We start from the raw sequence: 22,405 nt of genomic DNA, 5'->3' as shown, positions 1-22,405 counted from the left end.
GGGACTTGATATATATTTTATAAGGAACTGAAAGTGGGTGTCAAGGAGTATAAACATGAAGAAACGCATGCTAGTTAAATACAGGGACTCTGTGAAACTTTTGTGGGAAATGCATATAATGCAACAGCTATGCATGAATTTCAAAAATGTTTGCACCAGAATAACTTAGTTTAGATTTTCCACTAAGTTTTTGAAGTACCCTAACTTGTGATTATGAAATTGTCAATCCAAAAGTTTCACAAATACTGATGCCAAATGTTTATCTTTAAAAATCATGAGAGAGAATTTCTTTTGTGTACTGTAATATTATAATGAAACACTTCCCTAACTTTTAAACACATACTGTATCTTCTAGCTGCAGGAATACAGATGAATCAGATTGTTGGTCTTGGCATATCAACACAGAGAGCAACTTTCATTACGTGGAACAAGTAAGTGCATTGTGTGGTACGCCTTCTACTCTCAGTTCACACTATAGTGGATACACTTCTGTGGAACCTGTTAGGGGAGGTTTTGTTTGGAAAAGGAGAACAGTTTTGCTTGCTTAAGATGACAGGCATATTCCCTTCCTGTCATCTGGGCTTGGCTTCTATAAAATAGGAACAATAAAAAGATCATTGCTGTTATTAAAATTCTCTATTCCTTTTTTTAAAAATTAAAAAAATTTAAAATTTATTTATTTTTGTTGGAAAGACAAATCAGATTTGCAGAGATAAGGAAAAACAGACAGATCTTCCATCCACTTGTTCACTCCCCAAATGGCCAAAAGGGCCAGAGGTGAGCCCATCCAAAGAAGCCAGGAGGCAGGGTCTTTCACATGGGTGCAGGGTCCCAAGGTGTTGTGCCATCCTCTACTGCTCTCCCAGGCCTTAGACAGGGAGCTGGATGGGAAATGGAGCACCTGGGACACAAACCGATGCCTCTGTGGGATTCTAGTGCTTGCAAGGTGAAGATTTAGCCATTGAGCCAGTGTGCTGGGCCCTGTTCTTTTGTTTGTTTGTTTGTTTGTTTGTTTGTGTTTAACTTTTCAAATAAACCTGGATCGAAGGTCTAAAACAATAGGTTATGCCAAAAGAGAGTTAAAGGAACCTAACAATTACAACATGTGTTTATGTTTTATGTTTTCAGTCTACTTCAAATATATTTCATTAATTTATTTAAGTCTAGGATAAGACAGGTTTAGCATGATTATAATACAGTAGCTACCACATAGTCCACCTGTGATACTACATATTTCTTTATCCTGAAATAAACCTGTTATTTAGGTATCATGTCTGTTTTTGCAAAAGAGAAGGAAATTGAAGTGAGAAAAGCGCATTGTTCAGGGTCAGTCAGTACATAGAACCAAGATTTCTGATGCTCTTACTCACTCCAGTCTATATTCTTTCCACTATCCTTGTATTGTCTTCAGCATGTGTTACTTGCTTTTTTTCTTTTTTGAGAATAGAACAAAACAAAACTGTATGTTGGTAAGCACTGGGCCACCAAGGACATCTTGAGCTTGGGCTGTGGGAAAGAAATGTGGGATGAGTCTGAGGAAGATAAGCAAGACTGAATTCACAAGGACTTGGCTTTTCATGCGGGATCTGGCAAGAGGGCGAGTGTGCGTTTACCAGTATTTCCAGCCTGCACATTTGGGAGGATGTGGTAGAAATGATAAGAAACAGTGGTGCAGGTGGTGGTGGTGGTGGTGGTGGGTGAAAGGGAGGCCACTCAGGTGCCTGGTTTTAGACATATGGATGTGGAAATGCCCCAGAGTTTTCTGGATCACCATTCTGATGTCAGCAGAGACGTGCAACATCTCCCGCCAGTGGGTACTCTGTGTTTTTAGAGGACAATGCGTTTCAGGTTGAGGCTTGCTTCTGTAGTCCGCCTGTACCATTCCCTTAATGACTTTGGGTACATCTTAACATAGGAATATACGTGTCAGTTGAATAAACAGATGAAAGTTGTCTGTGTAGATCAAGATGTCTGTGGTCATTCCGGGGCCAGATAATTCTTTGAGAACTGGCCTGTGGCGTATATGTTTAGTAACATCTCTGGCCTCTACCTGCTAGGTGTCAGCACTATCCCCACCCCACACCATTATTATGACAACCACAGATGCCTTCAGACATCGCCAGTGGTACTCCATTTGAGAACCTTTGGTGTGGACAAAGCATTGGAAAATAGATGTGTCCTCTGGCAGAGGTTATGTGGGGAAAAGAGAAGCAGATTGAAGATTGGGACTGTGAGTGTCTTCCCCAAATGAATTTTATATTCTTTTGTAAATATTTATCAATTTATTGCAAAGTCAGAATTATAAAGAGAAAGGGAGGGAAAAAGAGAGAAAGAGAAGGCGAGAGGGAGAGCCAGAGTGAGAGAAAAAGAGAGAGAGTGCTTCTGTTTGCTGGTTTACTCCCCAAATGATACAATAGCAGCAGTTGGGTTAGGGTGCAGCCGAGAACCAAGAACTTCTTCCAGATCTCCCAAGTAGGTGGCAGGGGGTCAATACTTAGGCCATCCTCCACTGCTTTCCCCAGGCTATTAGCAGGCAACTGGATCCAAAGTCGAGCAGCTGGGGACATGACCTGGCACCCACATGGGATGTTTGTGGTGGTTGTTCCCGCCATGCTACAGTGCTGACCCTACTTTTATCCTTAACTTTATTTATTTGAGACCCTAAAAGAGAGCAAAAAAGAAGGTACCATATCATGCAGTGGTTCACTCCCCAAATGCCTGCCGCGGCTGGGGCTGGGGTGTGAAATGGGAACTCAACCCATGTCTCCTGTGTGAGTGGCACCCACTATTACCTGTTGCCTCTTGCATCTGCATTAGCAGGAACTTGGAATCAGGGTCTGGAGCCAGGAATTGATGTGGGATGCGGGTGTCCTAAGCAGGCAGCTTAACCACTGGGCAGAATTCCGTTGTGAAACTTCAAGGGAGTCTGGAAAGAAGACACTGATGAAGCAGGACCAAGACAAGTTTAAGAAGTGAATGGGGAGCAGGACAGTGTTCCAGGGAAGGAGCTGATTGGCAATGGGATTGCTTCCATATCAGTGATAATAATGGGATTGCTTCCATATCAGTGATAATAATGGGATTGTTTCCATATCAGTGACGACAGGAGGGCCTTAGTAGTAGGAAGTGTGTGTCCTAGTGTGACACTAGGAACATATCTTCCTTTTAGAAAACATGGAGGAGTCACTTCCTTCACTGATATAAAAGGATATGATTCTTCCTAAGTAATTAATTGCGAGTTGGTTTTCTTGGCTGTCTTTTTTTTTTTTTTATCTTTTGAAGTGTGTATATTCTCTTTGGAGTTTTGGAAACACTTCTTTGCTTCTAGTTACTAAAGCTGGATATTTTTCAGAAAAACTCACATGGCTTCTTGCCTCTTGCCTGAAAATCGTGGAACCGTATTCAGCTCATTGAGCCTCAGTGAGCCACTGTTGCTGCTGGCAGAGCCTCCAAGCTCCCCAAGGAGCAGCCAAGACACAGCAGGCCCAGCTCTGATCCAGCAGGAAGTACTTCCTTCTCATTAGCTGGAGAAAAAAAAAAGAGACTGCCTCATCCCTCTAGAACAATCTGTTGTTTGCTCCAGTCCAGCTGGCCCTGCCTGCTCCTAGCTCATTGGGTTTGCCCCTCATGCATCCATGGTGCATTTGTATCCTTTTGGCCATAGAAATGTTATTCTTGCTGCTGTTAGAGATCTAAACTTTGAACTTTCCTTTTGCTTTTCTGTTTGTTTCTCCTCTCTCACCCTAGGGATTAGGAAGCTCCGGTTTTATATTAACTTTTTTCAGTCCTTGAGTTTTCTTCATATTCTTCAAGTTACACTTTTATGGCAAGTATTGAATACATGTTGTGTTAAGCCTGCTTTCTAAAGTAACTCTAAGTGCTAGCTTCTCCATCTTGTTTCTTTGAACTTCCCTTTATTCTAAGAAATCAGAAACTGTTTCTTGAATCAACATGTCTCATAGGAGATATCTGCCAAGTAGTTTCAGATCAGGGAGCATGCCAATTAGCAATATAAAGCGTGAGTCACACGAGCTGGGATTCATGTGCTCACTGTCACAGGGCTAACAGGAGCAAGGCACTGGCTGATCACCGAACTCAGAATGAGGACAGAGAAGACTGCCAGTCCTGGAGTGGGTGTTGTGGTGAAGTTAACTGTGCTTGGGTTGCCTGCGTCCCATATTAGACTCCTGCCTCCTGTTCTCATGTGGCTTCTTGCTAGCATGCCTCAGGAAACAACAGATGATCCTGGTTCAAGTATCTGGTTTCCTGTCATCCATTTGGGAGACCTGAATGAAGATCCTGGCTCCTGAGCTCAGCCTCACGCAGTTTTTGCCATTGTGAGCATTTTAGGTGGAAGGAAACAAACAGATGGAAGATCTGTCTCTCTGTCTCCCTCTGTCACTCCTTTTTTTCCCCAAAGATTTATTTATTTTTCTTGAAACGGTAGATTTACAGAGAGAAGGAGAGACAGAAAGATCTTCTATGCACTGGTTCATTCCCCAAGTGGCTGTAACAACTGGAACTGAGCCCATTCGAAGCCAGGAGCCAGGAGCTTCTTCTGGGTCTCCCACATGGGTACTGGGTCCCAAGACTTTAGGCCTTCCTCAATTGCTTTCCCAGGCCACAAGTAGGGAGCTGGTTGGGCAGTGGAGCAGCTGGGATTAGAACCAGTGGCTATATGAGTTCCTGGCACTTGCAAGGGGAGGATTTAGTCAGTGAGCCATTGTGCTGGGCCCCTTTCTCTGTTGCTATTTTAAGTAAATAAATAAATTCTTATGTTAAAATGTCTATCCTCAAGGAATTTAGTTTTCTATGTGTATGAATTCTCTGTATTCCCACCATACCAAATATTTCCTTTATTGTGATATTTAGTACTTATGGAAATAATTGTCATGGACATATGACACATAATATATGAAGAGCCGCAGAAGGGTGTAAGGTGTGAGAAGAGTTTATGACATTTCATTTACATCAATTCTATTTCTGCTGTCCTTCATTTCTCCTTTTATTGTTAGTAGAGATGGAACAAATTCCACTACTTGAGATCAGAATTCTAGATGGTCTCATGTTGAGATAATCTGCTTTTATCTTAGAATCTTTTCCTCCTCTTTGTTCAATGTCCTTCAGTTCTTCTGATACATCATACTTCATCCTGCCTTTGGATCTATCGCATGTTTTGTCCAGGATGTTCACTGTCCTGCTTAATTCCTAGCTCATTCTTTAGAGCTATTACCATTGCTTAAAGAAGCCTTTCCCGAGCCCTGCACTCTGGGAGGATCTGACCTGTTAAATGTACTCTTAGCATCCTGTATTTCTGCAGCATAGGACGGCTCCTGTTGTAATTGATTATTTAAATTTCCCAGTAGAAGGGTTAGTGATAAAAATGAGGATGCCATGTCTCTCTGTTCACAGCTATATCCCCAGTTCCCAGAAATTGTTTTATAAGTACATGTTGAAATCAAAGAGGATGTGGCCTAGATTGCTTAATGGGGTGGCAGGACATGACAGCTTTTGGAGTTGAACATGGTTATGTTTCCATGGGGAGACGAAGAGACAGAGTAGAAAGGAAGCCTGAGTTTAATATTGAAAACCATATGGGGCCCGGCAGCGTGGCCTAGCGGCTAAAGTCCTCGCCTTGAACGCCCCAGGATCCCATATGGGCGCCGGTTCTAATCCTGGCAGCTCCACTTCCCATCCAGCTCCCTGCTTGTGGCCTGGGAAAGCAGTTGAGGACAGCCCAATGCATTGGGACTCTGCACCCACGTGGGAGACCTGGAAGAGGTTCCTGGTTCCCGGCTTCGGATCGGCGCGTATCGGCCCGTTGCGGCTCACTTGGGGAGTGAATCATCGGACGGAAGATCTTCCTCTCTGTCTCTCCTTCTCTCTGTATATCTGGCTGTAATAAAATAAATAAATCTTTAAAAAAAATATATTGAAAATTAGTAGATGTCAATATTAATTTGCCAGCACCTCAAAGGAAAGCTTTTTTTCCCCTCTTCTTTATTTCTATACTTTTATTGTAGTATTGGCTATGAGCGAGATGAGATCTTGTTTATTGGGGAAGTTTTGTGATGTCAGGCTCCCAGGGGCTAACGCCATCCCAAAGCTAATATTAAGGTGCAGAATAGGCTCCGACCGAATCTCAGCCTTTCTGACCGAGGATTCTGTCTGACAAAGGCAGTGTAGGGGAGATGTGTTGGTGTCTTATCTTGCTTTCTAAAGTTTCTAGGTCAAGTTGTCAAAGGCCTGTTCATGAGTAATGTTTGTTTTTAGAGGTATGTACATTGTTGTGTTTCAAAAAGAGTCCGTTCAAATAGAATTTTATCTCAAGTTTCATGCTATAGGTTGCACCCTGTTTTTTTGTGTGTGCAGTTTGTTGTTCATAAAATCAGAGAAAAGTCATTTAGAAAGTGTACCTAAGTCATACTTTGACATTACAATTTGGTCTCTCATTTTTTTTCTTGTGCAGATCTTTCATACTTTTTTTTTTTAAAGATTTATTTATTTCATTACAGTCAGATATACAGAGAGAAGGAGAGACAGAGAGGAAGATCTTCCATCCAATGGTTCATTCCCCAAGTGAGCCGCAACGGCCGGTGCGCGCCGATCCGAAGCCAGGAACCAGGAACCTCTTCCGGGTCTCCCACGTGGGTGCAGGGTCCCAATGCATTGGGCCGTCCTCGACTGCTTTCCCAGGCCACAAGCAGGGAGCTGGATGGGAAGTGGAACTGCCGGGATTAGAACCGGCGCCCATATGGGATCCTGGGGCATTCAAGGCGAGGACTTTAGCCGCTAGGCCACGCTGCCGGGCCCCATATGGTTTTGATTTATACTGAGTCTCTAAGTACTGTTTCCATCTTTCATAGGAAAACAGGACATCATTTTCACAACTTCATTAGTTGGCAAGACCTAAGAGCTATTGAACTGGTGAAGTCTTGGAATAGTTCTCTTCTAATGAAGGTAATATTTTTCTTCTGTAATTTGGATATTGTTTTCTCCTGTAAATGGCCGTCAGTGGGCATTAAGAAAAGAATACAAAGATACACACATTGTGTATATCAGTAAAATCTAATAATTGTCACCCAGCAGCATCCATGGTGCACTGAAGTACTTAAAACTTGTAGCACAAAAAATTCCCCAGGTATGAGTTTAAAATGGACCAGTTACACATGTTATTGAAAATTCATGTTTCTGTCCTTGAAACATGCAAAATGTATAGTCTGAATAGAATGAAATGGTCAATTTTCATCCTCTTTGTGTATAAAGGTAGAGAAAGGAGAGCAGGATGGTGATACCACAAGCTAATCTTCTGCCCTGTGGTGCTGGCATCCTGTGTTGGCACCAGTTCACGTCTCAGCTGGCTGCGCTGCTGATCCAGCTCCCTGGTTATGACTTGGGAAAGCAGTGGAGGATGGCCCATGTCCTTGGGACCCTGTCCACACATGGAAGACCCAAAAGAAACTCCTGGCTTCAGCTCAGCTCAAGCTCTGGCTGTTTGCAGCCATTTGAGGATATAAACCAGTAGATGGAAGACCTCTCTTTGTGAAATAAAGCCTTTCAAATAAAGATAAATGATAATAGTAACATATATATATATATATAAACATATAAATATATATATAAACATATAAATATATATAAATATATATAAATATATAAATATATATAAATATAAATAAATAAATATATATATATATATATATATATATATATTTAGTTAAAGAAAAGGAATATGAGATAGATAGGTTGCAGACTGCCCTATAGTCTCAATTTTATGAACTGGAAAAGATAATAGCCCAGAAAAGTGAAATGGCCTAATTTCAACATCTTTGGTTTAGAAAAGTAGAGAAAGGATATTGAGATAGAGAGCTCACAGACTGCCTGTGCTCTTAATGTTACGCTTGCCAGGTAGTGGGCCCTTAGTAAATGGCTGCTGCTGCTGATGATGGCGACCACAGCAGCAGCAGGGACTTCAGCTGCTCTTGTGTCACTCTTTACAGGCATCCTTCGCCCCTGAGTGTGAGCTCACTGAGCTGTAAAATGACTTTGCAGCTCCTCAGATGTGATCAGACTAACAATATATGTTGTTATAATCCATATGCTGTATTGATTATTTTCATATTTCTGATGTGTCACTGAGTGCCTTCTCAGCTCATGTACTGGTTGGTACTCGATGGCACACAGAGCAGTGTCTGGAGTGTCAATTTTACTTGATAGGCATTTGAAGACATTAATTCTTTATGAAAACAACATGAGTATACTCAGAATATTGCAAAAATGCATAAATGACACAGTGTTTCCATAATGTCACCTGTATAGACTTTTCTTTTTGTGAGTTTAAAATATAAAAATACATCTTGCTATAACAAGTTGTGAAGATGAATATTGAGAGTTGTCATTCATAGGAAGGGCTTATATTCGGATTCTCATAAGGAAATCGGATGGACCCTCAATTGTAAACTTTAAAGCTGTTTAATATATAGTTATATATATAGTTATATGCTTTGTGTACCTTAGAATACAATTTTAGTTTTCAAGAGTTCATGGGACATCCCTCTGAAAATAAATTATGACCTTAAATACATTTACATCTATAGTATAAGCCTCAGATTCTCAAATCTTGTTGTAACAGCATGACCTCAAGGTAAAAACTAAGCATCTAAATCAGTTTGTCTGCCTGATATTGAACATATGCATCACGTTTTGATTCTTGTAACTGGAAAATTGCAGCCAAGTATAGTTTAGTGTACACAGCTCCAGGGCTGTTCAAACAATGAAAGGGCCCTGCCTTGCACTCATCCTGCTGCTAATGAGTTATTGGTTGAGGCTCTTGGAAATGTCTCTGAAGTACCTGTCAGAGTTGGTACCAAGATGATCGCTTTGGCCAAGGTTAGTCCCCATGATGGATGTGCATGTATATGTGTTGAATACCATACAGTGTTTTCATCTGTATGGATTCATGTAGCCGTCATCACATGTAACATGCTGCCCAATTCCATCATCATAAGGATTGCTTGTGTTGGTTTTTCCTAACCACATCCCTATCTCTTCTACACGCTTTTGTTCTCTCTTATCTCTTACTCCTGGCAGCTATTCCTCCGTCCTCTATGTAAAGATATTCTAATTTCAAAAGTATATATAAGATTTTATCATGGTGATTTTAAAAAGGGAAGTGATAAATGTACATCTTTTGGAATAGCATATAGCTTTGGAAACATTTAAAACTTCATCAATTGATTTAAAAAATATTGTAGAATTTGAACCGGTTAGCTCAAAAAGTCAACCTAGAAAGAAAAAAAAATTACTATAAAAAGCCAAGACATGTATAGCTAACTTATAACCCCTTACTCCTATGCCATATTATATCATTTTGACTAAAGTAAAAAGAAAGACTGGATTATGATCTTTATATGCTTTTCCAATAGATATTAAGAAATGACAAATAATAAGCCTTTGGAAAAAGTAATAGTAACACAATGGGTTCAGAATGTATACATAGGAAACCATTATTGTGTATAACAGATAAAGCCACCACGTGTAATGCCAACATCCCATATGGATGCTGGTTCATGTCCCAGCTGTTTCATTTCCAATGCACCTCTCTGTTCATGTCCTGGGAAAAGCATCAGAAGATGGCTCAGTTTTGCTGCATCCCATGTGTTTTGATGTTTTTGATTTCATTTTCATTTCTTCCAAGTACTTTCTTTTCTCCTGTCAAATTCATCGCTGACTCAAGGATCACACGGTGGCATCATTTTACCCAAGAGGCTTTTGTGTTTTCTTTTTGTCACCCTTTTGTTAGTTATTCAGTGGTGCGTTTTTTTCGACTCCATGGTGCTGTATTTCTTCTTCTTTTTTTTTTTTTTAAACTTCATCCTTGTTGTTGACTTTATTTTGTGGCTTCTCATTTAAGGGAGTGTGTACCAAGTGGTCTACGTGAGCCACAGATGCTGAGCCACAGTGTCTAAGGCAGGGGTCGCGAGAGGTGACGGGCTGTCCCAAGCTGAGTCAGAGCAACCACTGGCATGCTGAACACTGCCTGGGGACAGGCCTGGTCGGGGAGCTAAGGGCAAACCCTAGCTGGTTGGAGGTTCCCACTAAGGGGCACACAAGCTGGAATGGGACTGCATTCTGATCAGGAAACAGTTGTTGTCTCCCTTGGCACAAGTGTGGACTGGGACAAGACACACCAGGCAAGGCCAGACTCCAACACCTTCTGGTGTTCTGGAGGACCAGGGTAAATGTGGGACAGACTAGGCTAGGTCTCAACCCCAGCTGAGCCGTGTATGAGCTATATGTGGGTATGAACGAGCTGTGGCTGGGCTGAAACATCTAACAGCAAGGTCCAGTTTGGGTTGAAGGCCAGTCAGGAAAAGCCACTGTTCCTGCTAGGACAGGAGGTGAGCTGAGTAGTGCTGGCTCATGGATGCCCTGGTATGCGTGAAACCTGGCACTCGGAGGGGTTCTGATGGAGGAGCCTGGGCAACTCCTCTGGCAGGACACAGACCCTGCAGGTAAGCGCAAGAAGCATGGAGGAAAACAGCCCAGAAGAGGTGATGGAAAGTGTCCCACTGGCATACATTTGGCATGGTCAGGGCATACTAGGCTGAATCAGTTCATGTCATCCACTGGCAAATCCAAATGCCGGAACAGAATGTGGGTCGAGCCAGGTTTGGTCGCGACAAAAGCAGTACACAACACAGAATGTCAAGGTGAGGTTGCCTGTGCCAGATGTGACCGCAGCACCCAACCAGCACATGTGAGAATCAGGAATGGAGGGGCCAGAGCCAGCAGGGGAAAAAGGGGTGGTTCTCTTGCTGGACAGCTACTCCCACTGGAGAGTGTGAGCTGGGATGGGGGCAGACCATACTAGGCAAGGCTGCAACACCTGTGCGCCTCTTGTAGACTAGATCAGGGAAAAATCAGGCTGGGCTGATTATTCCTACTGGTGCAATCTACAATTAGAGTGGGTGAGGGATGTTTGGGCTTAGCCACAGCATCAGCTGGCAGAAGCTGGCACTGGGGGCTAGTTATGTCAAGTTAAACCACAGAACCACCTGGAGAGTGCATAATCCAGGAGTGGGAGAGGCCTGGGAGAGAAACAGTGGGCTCCTCCCTCTTGGGTTACCACTTCCACGGGAGGGCAAGAAAACTAGGACAGGGGCTGTGGTGGCTAGACAGACACCCAACAGCATCCGTGAAGGCTGGATAGTTGAGCTGGTTAGATGGAACAAGGTTTTAATACCCATTGCTATGTTTGAGAGCCGAATGGGATGTGGGACAGACTGGACTAGTCTGCCACACATACTGGCAAACCAGGGTAGGGAGTGCGCCTGGTGGAGGTTCTTGTGGGTCACTCCAACTAGGCTGCAGCTCCCACTGGTTTATGTGAGGGCCGAGTATGTGCTGGGCAGAACCAGGCTGGACTGCGAACACCCATTGGTTCCAGTGGAAGACAGGGATGGAAACAGAACCAACCCAGCAATTGCAACCACCAGCTGATTGGGGCGAGGGACTGTGCTGGGCCCTGTTCTTGCTAGTACATACAAGAATCTGGTCTGGGAACACCTCAGACAAAGTTTCTTTGGGGATCCCCCCAATTCAGCTTCCGGACTCAGAACCCTAACCATGAAAAGACAGAGGACTGAACAAGTCAACCACCTCAGCTATATGTTGGCAATGAAAATACTGGGCAAACGGAGACTCTATGATAGACTATGTCAATCAGTGGATTCTCCAACGACCTCATCGTGCTTGGAGTGGTGAGATTGGCAGCAATTCAGAACTGTTGAACTATCAAAACCACTTGAGCAAGACCCTTGGAGCATGCCCCACATCTGGGACCCGGGGTGGGTGGGTGGGAGACTGGGTGGGGCTTCTCCCTTAAAATCCCCTTTTACATTAGATATATTAAGGAAACAATATGGAACTAATTGTCTTGCTCATCTTCCTGTAGTGCCTGAACCTTTTGCCCTAATTATGTCAAGATTATAAAAAACAAATAAATTAATTAAAAGAATTAAAAAAATTTTTAAAAAAGGGAGTGTGTAGTGACGGAGCAATAGAGACTACCATATCCAGATGTGAAGATACAATGCAGCATGTATCCCTACTTCCAAATCATGGATGGACTCCCAATAAAACTGTTGGACATATCTAGACAGTGGGATGCTGAACTTTCTGACATTGTTTGTACCAGCCATGTCGCGGCACACTGAAATAATAAACTGATGGAATTGTAACTCCTTATGAAGGATTATACTGTTGTAACAATGTGGGGAAAATCGATCGGGGGTGGGAATTTGGGGGGTGGATCCCAGACTCTAAGGAATTGTACCATACAATTCAAAATTAAAAATAGAAATTAAAAAAATTAAAATAAAAAAAAGGTTGCTCAAGTGTTTGGGCCCCTGCCATTCATGTGGGAGACCTGGAGGAGACTCCTGGTTCCTGGTTTTGGCCTAGTGCAGCGCTGGCTGATGTAGCCGTCAGAGGCTGAACCAATGGATGTAAGATATTCTCTCTCTCTGAAAGGTCTGCTAATACTTTCTTATAATAATTATTTGAATAGTAGTGAACCGAGCCTTCTGTACGGCTGGTAGAGTTAGGTGTACATGTCTCAACAAAATAAGAGTGCAAGAAATGTAGCCTTTTTCCTTGACTGGCTTCCTCTACGTCCATTGTTAAAAATAAGTAGACAGGTAAAATTTTGAAAGACTTTGATGGTCAAAGGAGTTAAAATGTGTTAATTTTCCTATGTTAGAATATAGATTTGTCCATGCCGGATCATTTTGCTGTACTTGATGTTCTAATGTGTAGATAACACTTACAAAAGAAGTTCAATGACTTGTTTTCTATTTTTTTTGTATGTGCATAGAATTGATATAGAAACAGCATACCTCATTAAACGCATTTGGTTAAAATGCATTGTTCTTTAACAGCTGGTACACAGTTCTTGCCGAGTGCTCCATTTTTTCACTAGAAGTAAACGACTTCTGGGAGCCCGTCTGTTCACATTCACCACCCAGCATGCCTCCCTGCGACTGGCCTGGGTTTTACAGAATATGAAAGAGGTAAGGAAAGACTATGTGTAGAAACAAGATAAAGACCAGGGGATAGAAAATGGTCAAGGAATTAAGATAGTAATTGGCTATTTGAGGGAAAATTGTGTCCACCGTATACTGGATTGGAAGACAGGGCACCGTTGTATGATTCATTTTTTAAACCTGTTTGTTATGTTATAATACATCTATAAAGGTGAACAAACCACAAATGAACCACTGTATGCTGTACTGTATAGTCAATTTCTGTGTGATATCACTTGCATCAAAATTAGGACACTAACAATTAAATATCACATTTTCTTTCTGCTTTTATAATTTATGTGTTATAATTTATGTGTTTATTTCTTATTGCCATACTTTAATTTTGAATATGTTTTCAACCACAAGATGGAATTGTATCCTTTATCTCAAATTCCTTTGTGTCAACATATTTGTGTGATATACTGTGTACAAACTAACAATCTTTATTTTCTGTTTCGTCTTATTTTACCATAATCTGTTTGTTTTGAGGATGTGCATTTGAGTTCCTTTTGTTTTGGGTTGTTATGACTAATGCATCTGCCTATACATAGGGATGAACTTTTAGAGTATGGTTTGCATACATAATCCTCACCTCCAATCAGTAGTGTCAAAACACCTTTTCAAAGTAGTTATAATGCTTTATACATCCACTATTAGTAAATAAAAAGTCTTATTACTTCTTGCATTATCATGCAGTTCATAAATACTGCTTATTACCTCCCCCCATACTTTTTTCTTTTTAGTTTAGAAAGTTTGATTGACATTTTTAAAAATGCATATAGTGGCAAGATCACCTTTATTTTTTACTGTGTCTGATCTACTGATGAGCCCATAGCTTTCTTCATTTCTGTAGTAGTACTTTTGATTTGCAACATTTCCTTTTTCTTTCTGAGAATTTCCATCCTTCTGCTTACCCTTCTGTTCTTGCATCATGTTAATTTCTTTTATTAGGGTTTTTACTATACTAACCACAGCGATTTAGAGTTCCTTATCCAAAATTTAAAAACAACAACAGAAGACCTGCCATGCCTGATTCTGGTGCTGTGCTTGCTTTGTCCCTTCAAACTGGGCTTTCTTGCCTTCTGATTTTTGTTTGTTTTGTTCCAACCTGTACATGATGTCATGATGTACTGGGTAATGGGAACTGAGACCCAGGCTTTTCGACTGACGTTTTATGTTGGATCTCACTGGGAGTTGTGTTGTATTCCCTCACATCATCTTACTTGTATCTCCTCTGTCATCTCTGGATTTCCCTGGAGACTTCTTTACACAGCCTGGAGCTGGCAGTGCTTTGGGCTGTAACCTTTTAATTCAACAGTGCTGTTGAGGAGATGAAGTTTGTGCAGGGGCAAAACAGTCCGTCATCCTTGTATTTGAGAAGCGAGGAGACACACAGTGTTCCCACCTGTTGGATCACTCCTCGCAGGGCCTGCACTGTGCCAGGCCTGGGCCAGGTCAAAACTGGGAACTGGAAACTCTGTCTGGCTTTTCCACACGAGTGACAGGGCTGCAACTACTTAGTCATCATTCCTGTCTCACAGGATGTGCACATTAGCAGGAAGATGAAATGGGGAGATGAGCCAAGATTCTAACCCAGGCACTCTGATAAAGGGATGCAGGCATTGCAGGCAGCAGCGTAAGGGCTAGCCCAAGCACCTGCCCCATTTTCTGCTCTTTAGGCTGGAACCGGAGTGTTAGAGGAAACTTGCTCCTGCCCCTGCCTCAGTTAGGCTGTTACCAAAAAAAAAAAAGGTCTCCATCCCGCCCCACCCCCCATGCAGCCCACTTTGAAGACACACTTTTCCCTTTTCCCTGCGAGAAGCACTCTCCCCTCTGTGCGTCTTTGATTTTTCAGGATTCAGCAGAAACTGGTGGAGCTCCTGGAGGTAACTCAAAAGAGTACTGAATTCCTATAAGTTTGGGCCTCTAGGGTTTTGTTTGTTTGTTTTTGTTTTTAGTCTTTAAACCTAAGCCACGGTTTAGTCTCTCCAGCAGGATGTGTTCCTACCAGATTCCAGTTTCTGGTAACCGATTATTCTCTGTATTCACCTGTTGTTCATCTGTTTGTTTTTGTTTAGTTGGCTTTTGGCCTGGTCGCATCAGCTCTCTCCTGGATCTAAGAAGAGTGGCTAATTTTTTTTTTCCCACTTCATTTACCTTGCATACAGATGGGAGAGACAGCTTCAGACTTCTTACACAGCAAACAGGAAACTGGATTTTATCATGTGCATTCAAAAGTTTTCTTTTTTCCTTGTGTATTCCTTACAATTCTGGATGATGTTTTTGCTTTTTATTTATTGCAGGTATTTTCTTCATTTGTCCTCTGCCTCTAAGCTCTCTTAATTATTTCTTCTTAAAAATGTTGTTACTTTTTTAAAAAATATTTTATTATTATTGGAAAGCCGGATATACAGAGAGAAGGAGAGACAGAGAGGAAGATCTTCCGTCCGATGCTGCACTCCCCAAGTGAGCCGCAACGGGCTGGTGCTGTGCCAATCCGATGCCGGGAACCAGGAACGTCTTCCAGGTCTCCCACGTGGGTGCAGGGTCCCAAAGCTTTGGGCCGTCCTGAACTGCCTTCCCAGGCCACAAGCAGGGAGCTGGATGGGAAGTGGAGCTGCCGGGATTAGAACCGGCGCACATATGGGATCCCGGGGCTTTCAAGGTGAGGACTTTAGCTGCTAGGCCACGCCGCCGGGCCCAAAAAAAATGTTGTTAATTTTAAGGCAGTATAGTTTATCAGTCTTAATATGTACTTCTCATTTTTGTTGTTGTTGTCATCATTTTGAGGAAATAATTTCCTTTTCTGAGCCCATAATGATACCTACTCTGTATCTTCCATGAGTCTATAATTAATCTTGAGTGAGGCATGGTACTGTGGTGTATTAGTTTAAGCCTCTGCCTGGGATGCCAGCATCCTATAAGGGTACCAGTTCGAGTCCCAGCCCTTCTGCTTCCGACCCAGCTCCCTGGGACTGGAACTAGGAAAGCAGTGAAAGTCCTTAGCTCCAGCACCCATGTGGGAGAACAGGAAGAAGACTCAAATTCTGCCTTCACATCAGTTCAGACTGTTGTGACCTTTTGGGGAGTGTCCCAGCAGTTGAGAGATCTCTCTTTCTCTCTCACTCTGTTCTGTTCTTCTGCCTTTCAAATAAAAAGTAAGTAAATCTTAAAAAAATGCTGGTGTATATTCATGTAACCTATGGCAGTCCCCTCCTTTCAGATACCAGATTATCTCTTATCCTAAATGCAGTTTAAATGCCGTGGAAGCAGTTGTTGCCTTATATTCTTTACAAAATAGTGACCAAAAATGCTGTAAATTATCCAATAGAGATGCCATTTGTTTTTTTTTTTTTTTAAGATTTTATTATTATTGGAAAGGCGGATATACAGAGAGGAGGAGAGACAGAAAGGAAGATCCTCCGTCCAATGATTCACTCCCCAAGTGAGCCGCAACGGGCCGGTGTGCGCCGATCCGAAGCCGGGAACCAGGAACCTCCTCCGGGTCTCCCACGCGGGTGCAAGGTCCCAATGCATTGGGCTGTTCTCAACTGCCTTCCCAGACCACAAGCAGGGAGCTGGATGGGAAGTGGAGCTGCCGGGATCAGAACCGGCGCCCATATGGGATCCTGGGGCTTTCAAGACGAGGACTTTAGCCACTAGGCCACGCCGCCGGGCCCAATGCCATTTGTTTTTGAAAAATTTTGAAAGATTTCGTTTACTTGAAAGTCAGTTACAGAGGGAGAGATCACTCCCCAAAAGATTGCAATGTCCAGAGCTGGGCTGGTCAGGAAGTCAGAAGCCAGGAGCTTCTTACTGGTCTCCCAGATGAGTGCAGGATCCCAAAACGTTGGACCATCCTCCACTGCTTTCCCAGGACGTTATCAGGGAACTGGATGGAAGGTGGAGCAGCCAGGACTAGAACCACCTCCCAAAAAAGGATGCTGATGCCACAGGCAGAAGATTAACTTGCTATACCACTGCACGGGTGTCATTGAATGTTTTGATTCGTGGTTGGTTGAATCCCTGGATGCAGGATCTGGACATAGAGTGCTAGCTGTACATATACATTAGGCCTTCTTATTCCGTTTCCTAGGTCTTTCACCTTTCCTTATGTCTTGCCCATACTTTTGTGCTTCGTTCTAGGTATTTTTCCCCTATTATATCTTCCAAATCTGTTAACTTCTGAAAATTTTAGTTCTGTAATTAATATACCTCCATCATTATCAGAATGTTTGTTGAATATTAATTATAATATCTATAGCTGCCATTAGCTTTCCTTTTTTCCCTTCCCCATCTCCCTCCTTGTTCTCATTTTGTACCTGGTTATTAGTTTGTGGGACATATTTGAAAATCCGTGGTTAGGAATTATGAGAATCTTGAGGCTGGTGTGATGTCTCAGTTTGCTAATCCTCCACCTTGAAGCACAAGCATCCTATACAGGTGCTGGTTTGTGTCTTGGCTGCTCCGCTTTCCATCCAGCTCCCTGCTGGTGGCCTGGGAAAGCAATCCAGGACGGCCCAAATCCTTGGGCTCCTCCACCCATATGGAAGACCCAGAAGAAGCTCCTGACTTTGGATTGGCTCAGGTCTGGTCATTGCAGCCACTTGGGGAGTGAACCAGCAGATGGAAGATCTTTCTGTCTCTCCTTGTCTCTGTAACTCTGCCTTTCCTATAAAAATAAATAACTTTTAAAAAAATGATGAGAATCTTAACTTAATGCTATTTTGCTCTAGAAGTTCTGTTTGTTTCTTCTCCTCTTCCAGACAGCAGATTATCTTAATCTTAATACCTGAAGTGATTTAAATCTGAATTGTACTTCATTCCCTTCTCGTTTACCCTTACTCTTAGGATAGAGCCAACTGGAGTTCTAAATAGGAGTAGGAGGAGGATTGGCCTTGATTTGTCCAGCTTAGGAAGTCCTGAGTCCACAAAAGACTAGCTCTTGTCAGAAGGCCTGGCTCATAAGTATTTTTTGGATTAGACAAATGAATTTAGTACCTTCTAAATTTAGTGCTCTTTGTGAACTTAGTACCTTCTAGGCACTCCTTGCTGTGTTCCTCCCTAAAATTACTTCCCACATGGCTACCATGGTCAGGGCTAAACCAGTCCAAAGCCAGAAGCAGGAGCCTCTGCCAGGTCTCCCACATGGGTACAGGGGCCCCAAGCACTTGAACCATCCTCCACTGCTTCCCAAGACTGTAAGTGGTGAGCTGGATCAGAAGCCGAGCAGCTGGGATTTGAAAATGTGCCCATGTGGGATGCCGCCTGCACAGGTGATCTGTGCTGCAGTGCTGGCCCCGTGGAGAGCTTTTGTTTCCCTTGACATGCTTAGGCCTAAGGATTGGAATTTTTCTTTTTCTCCAAATACCGGATAGTGATGTTTTAGTGCTGCAGGTTTTTGTCACAGACTTTTTTTTTTGTCACCACCGTTGTAGGAAAGCAGCCACGGGTAATCTGTGGGTAAGAGGGCATCACCGTGTTCTGGTGAGGCCTTGGTTATGGGCAGTGAGTAGCATGCCTTTATATTTTTTAACCATTAAAAAATTTGAAAACCATTCTTACCTTTTGCACAAGCAAAGGCACTGTACTGGGTTTGGCCTGAGGGCCACACTGTGCTGCCCCTGCTGTCAGCTATACTGGTGTATTTATGTGTCTTTGCTAAAAATAGGTGTGTGTTAGAGTGTGGGCCAAAGCCCCCGGACGTCAGGGTGTGAATTAGTCAACTCTTAGAGAACGATAAAGAGTCTCGCTGGTAATGCAAACAGTAAACAGAGTTTATTGCGCCAGCATGCTGGGGTCAGACCACACTTGGGGCAAGCAGGCCAGCCAAGCAGGGCGGTCGGACCCCAAACAGTCCAGTATAAGAGTATTCAGCAATAATTCAGATGTCAGAGAATGTTAAAATGCTCCCACATGGGAAACGGTTTTTTACAGCAGACTCATAGACTGACAATCTCGGGTAGCACTTAGTGGCCTCAGAATCAGCCCAAAAGGCATTCTAGTCTGACAGGAGAGCCAGCTAGAGAGCAAGCGCATCAGGTGTGGAAAGCCCAAGACGCTGCTGCAAGAGTGTCGCTCCGTGAAGGGCCTCAGTGGTCCATGTTCTAGTGTAAAGAAGCGGCCATCAAAGACGGTTGTGCTCTTCTCTCGAAGGAGAGGAGAACTTCCACTTTGTGTGTGGCCTTGTCTAATGCCTCGTGGGGTTGTTGTGGATTCAAGAGGCTTTTACAGACTAAGCTTTGTGTGTCAAGAGCCTCAGGTGATCGCTGACGTCACACACAAGAGTGCTAATTTATTAAACTCACTAGAGTCACTGTGTACTGACTTCCCATGCAGGACCGTATCGTCTAATTGCTAATCCTCAGACAGCAGTTTCAACAGCTACCCCGCACTGAGAAAGATTCCTCAGTATAAAACAAAAAAAGGGAGGAATGTTAGAGTGTGGGTAAAATGCTATTGTTGGGCAGTGTGAGATTTCTTTGTACTGAACAACTGTTAGTTAACTGTTTTTAACCATTAAAGTAATACACTTCTAGTTAAAACTAAGGCTTTTCAGAAATACTACACAGACAGTTGAAGTCCCCTACCCCCACTAAACCTGAAACCCTGCAATAATTGCATAGGATCATTTGGAGTATACTCTGAGGGGTTTGGTGTGGTGGTGTAGCCAGGCAATCCTCTGCCTGCAGCACCAGTATAGGTGCCAGTTCAAGTTCCAGCTGCTCTACTTCCCATCCAATTTCCTGCTATTGCCTGGGAAACCAGCAGAGCATGGTCCAAGGCCTTGGATCCTGCACCCACATGGGAGACTCAGAAGAAGCTCCTGGCTTCCAGCAGCAACCCTACCAAATTTTAGCCGTTGCTACCATGTGGGGAGTGATCAGCAGATGAAAAATTTCTTTCTGTCTCGTTTCTCTCTGTAACTCCTTTAATTTAAATAAGTTATCAATTAAATCTTTAAAAAAGAAAAAAAACCCTTAGGAATTATTTTCCTATGTATACATTAGTTTTATCAAAATGGAAGTAAATTATAACATATACACAAACTGTTGTCGTGGCGCTTGTGGTGAAGAAGTTGGTGCTTGCGGGGGCCCCAGGATGGAAGGTGCAGCCTAGGTGGCCTCAGGCCCTTTCCTATACACTCCACCCCCACCTGCCTTCTTCCTCCCTGCTCTGGCAGGATGAGACGTGCAGGCTGGGTGAAGGAGTCCCTCCTGGCAACTACGGCTACACTGGCAGCGGGTATAGCGCCTGTGAGGAAGATAAAGAGAGACTCAGCGAAAGTCTGAGGAGCAAAGTCAGTGCTATCAAATCTCTGTCCGTTGAAATGGACCATGAAGTTAAACATCAAAATAAATTACTAGCTGAAATGGATTCACAGTTTGACTCTACAACAGGGATTCTAGGTAAAACTGTGGGAAAACTAAAAATTTTATCCAGAGGAAGCCAGACAAAGCTTTTGTGCTATATGACGCTGTTTCCATTTTTCGTGTTTTTTTGTCATTTATTGGATTATGAAACTGAGGTGATGCAAGTGTGAGTTTAGAATTTAATCCCACCTGATGGCTTGGATTACCACTTGGATAAAAGTCAGCATCCAGACATTCATAATTTTCAAACACTGGACCTTTTCCATGGAAGATGATTGGATTTTGCTTATTTTGTAAATCACATGAGAGAATACTTTGCTCTTTAAATACTGTTCCTCAGTGGTTCATGTTAGCCCCGATTTTCGGGGATATTGAGATGGCTGAATGATATAGATGGTCAGTGTGGCTTTACCGATTTTTGTTCTAACATTTGCTCCTTGTAAAATTGAATAGCAATATAAAATTATGTTGTTACTATACATGTAAGTTTATGTTTTATGTAGGGAAACTTAATGGGTGAGTAGCACAATGCCTGGCAAGCCTGCCAATGATCTCTTGAGGTAGGAAACCAGTTTGTTATGGAAGAGCAAATGTGTTTGTATCACATGTCTTCAAGCATATAAACCATACACTCCCCTTTCCTCCTTTGTTTGTTAAAACTGTAGACCAGCTTCTTTTACCAACGGTCTTTCTTGTACATAAGGTCCTTGGTTTTAAACAAATCTTATTTCTGAGTCATTTCTAGTAGGGCCTAATGCACATGTGTACCAGTGTAGTTGCTGTGTTATGTTAACCTTGTAAGTGCTATTGACTTGGCTTACCTATAGTTTTATTATTATTATTTTTAAATTTATTTTATTGTATTGTTGTTGATAATGGTTACATAGTTAATTATGGTTTAAAAAAAAAGGTTCGGGGGTATAGGGAAGTGGGTAATACTATCATGTCCATATTGTTTCCATCATGTATCCGAGGTAAAGGGGAATTATTATTTTCATTACTTAGGTGGGCCATGTGTGTGACAGAACATTGTGAAGTTAAGTAATTGCTAAACACTGAGTGGACATAAAGTGTCAAAGAAAGTGAATTGCTTCTGCTGTATGATGTGTTCAAAATAGCAAAAATATTCAAACATTGAACTTGGAGTTAAAAGGAGTTTTGCTTCCATCCATTGTATTTGTTTAAAGAAAGCAAAACAAAGTAGACTTGAGTAAAAAAAAAAAAATTAAATATTGTTTAATACTTCATATTGTCACTATTTTACAATTTAACCATGTATAGGCTTCAAAAATAAATGTTTTATTAAATCTTAAAAAAACATGCACTAATTAGTATATATACATACTCTTCGCTAAAAGGAGTATAGCATATCTTGTAAAATGGGATATCTTAACACTGCACATTTAATCATGCACTTGATAACAACCTTCTTGAATTGGTTTGATGCTCTTCATATTTTCAAGGTGCAAAAGGCCGCTGAAGAAGGCAATTGTTGCTTCGGAACTATTGACACCTGGTTGTTACATAAGCTCACCAACGGTAAGTGTAACGTGATAGGTCTGCCCTAAGCGGCTAAAACTTGAGTGCACGGGAGGATTTAAATAAAATGCTACAAGTTCCTTTTTGCATCATTTCCTCCTTTCCTGTATGTGTATTTTTCTTTTTTCCTTTTTTTAATGATTTATTTATTTTTATTGGAAAGGTGGATCTACGGAGAGGAGGAGAGACAGAGAGGAAGATCTTCCGTCTGATGATTCACTCCCCAAGTGGCCGCAATGGCTGGAGCTGAGCCAATCCGAAGCCAGGAGCCAGGAACTTCTTCTGGGTCTCCCATGTGGGTGCAGGGTCCCAAAGCTTTGGGCTGTCCTTGATTGCTCTCCCAGGCCACAAGCAGGGAGCTGGATGGGAAGTGGAGCAGCTGAGACATGAGCTGGCACTGATGGATTT

The 22,405-nt window shown here is 42.4% G+C and overlaps 2 protein-coding genes across 2 annotated transcripts in view; both read left to right on the top strand.

Moving 5' to 3' along the window:
• GK5 (glycerol kinase 5) overlaps positions 1-22,405 on the top strand; it is an 86,604-nt gene that overhangs the window by 23,191 nt on the left and 41,008 nt on the right. The window contains exons 3-6 of the mRNA XM_058661389.1: positions 356-431; positions 6,867-6,960; positions 12,942-13,073; positions 21,922-21,997. Coding sequence (XP_058517372.1) covers positions 356-431; positions 6,867-6,960; positions 12,942-13,073; positions 21,922-21,997 — 378 coding nt within the window. The remainder of the gene's footprint in view (positions 1-355; positions 432-6,866; positions 6,961-12,941; positions 13,074-21,921; positions 21,998-22,405) is intronic.
• Positions 16,854-20,723, top strand: LOC101517203 (BET1 homolog). Its single transcript, XM_058661391.1, has 2 exons — positions 16,854-16,867; positions 20,283-20,723. The coding sequence occupies exons 1-2, from the start codon at positions 16,854-16,856 to the stop codon at positions 20,626-20,628; spliced, it is 360 nt and encodes a 119-aa protein (XP_058517374.1). The 3' UTR covers positions 20,629-20,723.

The sequence above is a fragment of the Ochotona princeps genome, chromosome 3 (genome assembly GCF_030435755.1).
Source record: "Ochotona princeps isolate mOchPri1 chromosome 3, mOchPri1.hap1, whole genome shotgun sequence".
Classification (NCBI taxonomy): Eukaryota; Metazoa; Chordata; class Mammalia; order Lagomorpha; family Ochotonidae; genus Ochotona; species Ochotona princeps.
This window is presented reverse-complemented; position numbering and strand designations above follow the sequence as displayed.